The sequence below is a fragment of the Eumetopias jubatus genome, unplaced genomic scaffold (assembly GCF_037043125.1).
Source record: "Eumetopias jubatus isolate StellerSeaLion01/CBP00866 unplaced genomic scaffold, mEumJub1_p1.0 scaffold_13, whole genome shotgun sequence".
Lineage (NCBI taxonomy): Eukaryota > Metazoa > Chordata > Mammalia > Carnivora > Otariidae > Eumetopias > Eumetopias jubatus.
This window is the reverse complement of record NW_028274819.1, coordinates 29,293,584-29,300,511: the sequence shown is the minus strand read 5'-3', so window position 1 is coordinate 29,300,511 and position 6,928 is coordinate 29,293,584. Positions and strand designations below refer to the sequence as shown.

General features: G+C 37.3%; 1 protein-coding gene across 5 annotated transcripts in view; it reads left to right on the top strand.

The window, feature by feature from the left end:
- The first annotated feature begins 1,143 nt into the window (after window positions 1–1,143).
- The window catches only part of DNAJC24 (DnaJ heat shock protein family (Hsp40) member C24), a 64,479-nt gene continuing 58,694 nt past the window's right edge, over window positions 1,144–6,928 (top strand). For 4 of the 5 annotated variants that reach the window (XR_003606823.2, XR_003606822.2, XM_028087725.2 and 1 more), the window contains exons 1-2: window positions 1,144–1,211; window positions 2,002–2,144. Coding sequence is in view for 3 of the 5 variants with exons in the window: in XM_028087725.2 (XP_027943526.1) it covers window positions 2,034–2,144 (111 nt within the window). In the remaining 2 variants the exon portion in view is untranslated. Of the gene's footprint in view, window positions 1,212–1,363; window positions 1,521–2,001; window positions 2,145–6,928 lie in introns of those variants that run through there. The other variant, XM_088017687.1, reaches the window with a different exon arrangement.

The following is a 6,928-nucleotide window of genomic DNA, read 5'->3' as shown; positions in this document are numbered from 1 at the left end:
ATTTAGTTATTCTTTATGCCATCATTAAATAATTGACCGTATTAAAATATTTTATTTAATGTACTTAGGTTTATCTTGACTGCTTCTCAAACTGAGATTTGGTAGAAGAAAGGTAAAAAAGAAGGAAAGCAAATTTAAGCAGTAATAACAACAGAGCTATCTTAACATCTCCAAGTGAAATTTAAATCATGCTGCCAAAACACAAGATGCAGTTTCACCTCTGGGAACAATGCAAGCAAGAGAGGTCAACGTAAGCCAAGTAGTATAGAGAAGAGATAATAAAAGGGAACAACAGAAGGAAAGGGAGAGGCAAGAAGGAAAAAACTAACAAAAAACCTAACAGTGCCCATTTGCAGAGCCCAGCAACTGCCTCAAAGCAGTGGTTTATTCTTTTTCCGTAAGTTTGGAAAGATTGCCTGGCTTCCCTGGTAATATGCACACTTACTAAGAGTCCTGTTCCGCTGCTATACAATTAGCTATTTGGCCTTGATCCTTGGTTTGCTTCCTCATCTACCAAATGGGAATATTAACACCTGCCTTACTAGTTTCACTGGATTGAAGTGAAAGTGAAGCAAGTTGGTAAGTATGAAAGGACTTTGAAAAGTTATCAGTTGCTAGGATCATCTATAAGAAATAATTAAGTTGAACATCTTTTCCAGAAAAAACTATTAAAATTGAAAAAAAAACCCCACCTTCAATCGGTATGTTTTTTCTTAATTTTCGAATGAGAACATTCTAAGGGAAGTGTAAAGACGAGGGAGGAATGAGATCTCCTCATCCTTCACAGGCTCCTACCCCACCGCTCCCCACTCCTCCCCAGCCCAAGAACTGTCACCAACCACCAAAGGATTGGGAGCAGGGTAGGGTGAGCGGAGGAAGCCCGGGGCGAAGAGGGGGGTGGTGCTCGCTGAGGGAGAGGAGAGACGCCACAGTCTCCGACTTGGGGCTAGAGGGAGTTAGAATGAGGCAAAGGACACCTTTTTCCAAAGCTCGGCCACTTACTGCTTGTAACTCCTTGGAAGCGAAGACTGGTTACTATAGCGACCGCGTCCAGGAGGGCGGAGCGCCCCTTGCGTTCGGTGCCTCGGCCACAAGGGCTCGACTAGAAACGTGGCCACGTCAGGGCAATGACTTCCGGCGGAAGGAGAAGCCGGTTCCGGGTTTTGGCCGACTTCAGGCCATGAGTGGGTTATGAGGATTCTAGAAGTTTGGTAAGTTCGATATCGAGTAAGGCCAGGAGAGGGTAGTCGCCTGTGGCTGGGCGGTACAGCCGAAATGAATACAGTGGATTCCTAAGTCTCGATTTTGAGCCCCCCTCCCCCACCCCGCGCCTTGAATTTCACAGCTGTGGGAAGAGGTTGCTTGATTTCTGGGGCTCCTGGCAAGGTCTCTTCGGTAGTCTAGAGGGCTGGAGTATCCTCCTCTGAGCAGTTTCAGGAGCTCTTTCTTTGTAAACGCCGGTAACCGAGGGACTCATGCTGTCTACCTGCCCGAGCTGTTTCCCGTATTATTCTTTTAAGGTAATCTGGAAGAAATGTGAACTGAAAAAAAACACTAAGAGGGAATGCTCCCAAATTCATTTTAATTCTTTGCCGTTTTGTTTTGCTTTCAACATTTTTTTAATTCTGTAAACATTTATTAAATTCCTCTATTGTGTTTAGTGAGTATTTACTATGTGCGGCTTTTACCACGAGACAAGCGGAAATACCTTCTTAGAGGGCATCCACAGTTCGCGTTCATTTTCGAATTCTGTTTTCTTAATGCTATTGTAATTCATTAATTTAAGGTACAAGCGTGTATCATGAAATGTGTAACAGAGTTCCCATACTTGTCTGTATACTTATACATGAAATTGTTGGGGCGTTTTCAAAGAAAATATATGCTTCATGAGGTTTGCATTATAATCCTGATTTACTCAACTATTAAAGAACTTAGGAAACTACTTGCTTATTTCTTCGATCCTGCAAACTGTAATGAATTGTCATCAATATTTTTATTCAGCTATCTGAGACGGCCCACTTCTTGTTCAATGGATGATGGCATTTGAGCAGATACCAAAAAAGGATTGGTACAGCATTCTGGGGGCAGACCCATCTGCAAGTGTGTCAGACCTAAAACAAAAGTATCAAAAACTCATATTAATGGTGAGTCTTTTCTTGCAGATTTAAATCATGGGGGAGTAAACAGGTTTTTTTTATGTGGCCTGAGATTTAGGTTTCTATAAAATGAATGGGAATATCAAAGCAGGAATTAGGGTATTAATGTGATTAATTGAAAGTTTCAGTAATATTGTAAAAAAATTTTTGTTTTTAATTTGAGGTGGGAAAACATGGTGGTTTGGAGCAGGAGATCTTAGTCGTGCTGGTTGATTTAGAATCCTGATTCTACCACTAACTGTGGGAACTTGGGACAAGTTACTTTCCCCTGTATGTGCCTCAGAGAGAATTAAATGAAATAGTCCAAGTAAAATGCTTAGAAGTATGTCATGTAATAAGCAGTGTTAGTATCCAGTAGCCACTAGCTACATGTATCTATTGAGCACTTGAAATGTGGCTAGTCCAAAATGAAATTTATTATAAATGTAAAATACCTTTGAAGACTTAATATAGGGGCGCCTGGGTGGCTCAGTCGTTAAGCGTCTGCCTTCAGCTCAGGTCATGATCCCAGGGTCCTGGGATCAAGCCCTGCATTGAGCTCCGTGCTCGGCGGGAAGCCTGCTTCTCCCTCTCCCACTCCCCCTGCTTGTGTTCTGTTCCCTCTCTCGCTGTGTCTCTCTCTCTGTCAAATAAATAAATAAATAAAAATCTTAAAAAAAACCAAACAGTATAAAAAGAGAATATAAAATAAGGTAAACTTTATGTTGATTACATCTTGAGGTGATAATATTTTGGGTTTATTGGTTATTTTGCATATTTTGTACATAATATATGCACATATATTTTCATATAGTATAATTATCAAAATGGATTTAATTTGCTTTTTACTTTTTTAACAAAGCGTATGTGGCTTACATTTATAGTTTGTGTTATGTTTTTATTGAATGGTGCCAATTTAAGCCATTTATACACTGTTTTTCATGTGACTCCATTCTTCGGTGAAACGAGTTGTGGTATTTATATAGAATCTTTCTGAACTGTTACTTTAATTTTTTTCAGCCTATACTGTGATGTGTCTTAAATCAGTATCAGTAACTCTATAATGGTTTCCCATTAACCCAGTTTACAAAAGGGGTAGAGGACCATTACTTATACAGCATTAGTTGTTTCTGTAGTTTTTGTCAAATAGATCTGAGATTTTGCCAAAACTGTTAGTGTTTTTTGTGAGAGATGTGGATGTTTTACCATCAGGAATGTATTAATATCCCTTCTTTAGGTAATGGTTGACTAAATGATGTTAAGATTTATTTTATCTCAGAATTTTTAGGATTTCTCTCAGTAAAGTTAAGTAGACTTGATTGAAAATTTTTTCCTACTACTGAATCATACTTGTGCCTCATTTAAACTGAGAGATGAGGCTGGAGAAGTAGACTGGGTCTAGATAATGCAGGCCTTATAGGCCACGTTGACCTTTAATTGGGCAAGGAGAAGCCATTTACATTTAATATGGTAGCATCTGTCAAACACCAAAGTGAATCAATCATTTTGCATACCCTTCTGTAACATATCAGAGTTCCATTTGCTCTAAATCTTCACCAACATTTGATGCTATTTGTCTCTTACATCTATTGGGAGTTTCTCAGTTTTGCCACCACTGACATTTTGGACAGGATAATTCTTTGTTATGTGGGGCTGTCCTGCGCCTTGTAGGATGTTTAGCAACATTCTGGATGCCCGTAACAACTAAAAATGTCTCCTGGTGGTCAAAATTGTAAACCTCCCCATCCCATTGAGAACCACTGCACAATTCTGTATTTATAGTGATCTCTCAAGTGGTTTTATTTTATATTTCTCTGATTAATGATTTTAAGCACTTTTAAATGTTATTGGTCATTGTATAATTATCTTTTCTGAAGTGTCTTTTTAAAAAATTAAGTACATTCTTGATCTTGTGTATACATTGTGTATATTTTCTCCTAGGTGTTTTTTGATAAGCAGAAGATTTTTGTTTTGATGAAATACAATTTATCACGTTTGTTTTTTGATTACTGGTTTCTGTGTCTTTAAGAAGGTCATGAAAATACTGTTTTTTTCTATAAACTTATAGTTTGCTTTTACCTTTAGACCTCTGACTCTTGTGTATGGTGTGAGGGGGGAGGTCATGTTTTTTTTTTCCCTCAGTATGGATATCCAACTGTTCACTTACTGCAGAGATTTTCTTCTCTGCATTATATTGTCAATGTCTTGGCAGTGAGGGTTTATTTCTAGATTCTGTTTTGTTTGGTATATTTGTCTGTCCTTTTACTAATACCTCTGTCTTGTTGACTATAGTTTTATAGTCTGTTTCAAAGTCATGTGAAGTTAAGTTCTCTAATTTTATCCTTCTTTTCAAGTTTATTTTGGTTATTTTAGTTTGCTTGCATGTCCATAGAAATTTAGAATCAGCTTCTAAGTTTCCATGTAAAGAAATCCTGCTTGAATTTTAATTGTGACTGTATTGAATATATATCCATTTGTCGGAATGGACATTTAACAATATTGTGTCTTCTAATCCGTGAATATATTATGTCTCTGCATTGCATAAATTATCTTTAATTTCTCTGAGAAATATTTTAGAACTTCCAGTATAGTACTACACTTTGTATTTATTTCTAGTTTTTGGTGTTTTTGGTTCTATTGTAAATAGTATTTTACAATACCGGGGAGGAAGAGAGAGGAGAGAGAGAGAATCTCAAGCAGACTCTGTGCTGAGCATGGAGCCTGTCCTGTTGTGGGGCTTGATCCCACGATCATGAGATCATGACTGAGCCATCCAGGTGCCCCAGAAGTATAGTTTATTTTTATATACTGATCTTGTATCCACAATCTTGCCAAATTTGCTTTCTGGTTGTCTCAAAGCTGTCTTTGTAGATTCCTTCGAATTTTCTATCAACACAGTTATGCCACTTGCAAATAAAGAGAGCTTTGATTCTTTCTATAATCCATATGCCTTATATTTCTTTTTCTTGCCTTAATGCACTAGTTATGTACTTCTATTACAGTGTTCAGTTGAAGTGGTGAGAGGAAATATACTTGTGTTGTTCCTGATTTTAGGGAGGTAACCTTCAGTATTTTATCATTAAGTATATTATTAGCTCTATGTTTTTTTAGATGCCATTTGTCAGGTTGGGGATATTCTTCCTGTTCCTAGTCTGCTAAGAGTATCTATCATGAGTGAGTATTGAACTTCGTTAGTTGTTTTTTTTTTTCCATTTATTGAAGTCTGTATTACTAATTTTCCCCCTTTATATGTGCTGAATTATATTGATGTTTCTTATGTTAAACTATTTTGCATTCCTAAGATAAACAAATCTCATTTGTGCATGAAGTATTATGCTTGTATTCTCTGACCCAACATCTCATTTTTCCCACCCAGTATTTCATTTATATTTGATGTAATTATTGACAGTGTTTGGGTTTAAATCTGTAATCTTCTTTTTTACTCCTTTGGATTTGTCCTGCCTGCTTTTTGTTCCTCTGTTTTGCCTTTCTTACCATCCTTTGGGTAAATCAAGTATTCTTTATTATTGTATGTTATTTCCTTTGTTGAATTTTCAATTATGCTTCTCTATGTGTTTTTTAGTGATTTTTCTAGCGATTGAATGTAATAAGTTGGGGCGCCTGGGTGGCTCAGATGGTTAAGCATCTGCCTTCGGCTCAGGTCATGATCCCGGGGTCCTGGGATCGAGTCCCACATCAGGCTCCCTGCTCCTTGGGAGCCTACTTCTCCCTCTGCTTCTCTCTCTCTCTCTCCCCCCCTCTGTCTCTCATGAATAAATTAAAATCTTAAAAAATATATATTTAAAAAATAGGTAATAAGTTGTCACAGTTTACCTTCAAAAAAATGTCATTACTCCACAGTGTAAGAACATTACAACAGCACACTTCATTTACTATCCTCCTTCCCCTTTGTTTTTACTTTCAAAGATAAGATATGCTGTAGGGTGCCTGGGTGGCTCAGTTGGTTGGGCGACTGCCTTTGGCTCAGGTCATGGTCCCGGAATCCTGGGATCGAGTCCCACATCGGGCTTCCGGCTCGGCGGGAAGTCTGCTTCTCCCTCTGACCCTCTCCCTCTCGTGCTGTTTCTTTCTCTCTCAAATAAATGGATAAATAAAATCTTTAAAAAAAAAAAAGATATGCTGTAAACTCTGGAGTATAATACCATTTTAAATATTTCTACTCAGTATTCTTTTAAAGAGATTTATTGGCATATTTGTATGTATCATATTTATTTTTTATGATGTTTCTATGTGGTATTTTTTCCATCTATGGAATTTTTTGCCTTCATTTTGGAAAGATTTTTTATTTCCACTGGCTGGAGAACTGTAGATTGACAAGAGTTTTTTTTTTTTGTTTGCTTTTCCTTTTAAAAGCTTGTTTTAGATTGTTTCTGATGAGAATTTAGCTATAATTCATATCCTCGTTCCCTCCTTTTTAATGTATCTTTTTATCTCTGGTTACATTCAAGATTTTCTCTTTATCTTTTGGTTTTAGTGGTTTCTCTGTCATGTGCCTAAAATGTGGGGGTTTTTTGTGTTTATCTTTCCTAGGCTTAACTCAGTTTCTTGGATTTGCGGTTGATGCCTTTCTTTTGCTGCTTTTGGAATATTTTCAGCCACTCTGTCTTCACATTTTTTCCTGCTCCATTCTTCCTCTGTTTTCCTTTTGGGATTCTAATTACATATTATATTGTACCACAGTTATTGATGCGCTATTCTATTTTCCCCTAGTCTTTTTTTCTGTTTGTATTTCAGTTTGCATAATTTCACTGAACCTGTCTTCAGTTCAGTGT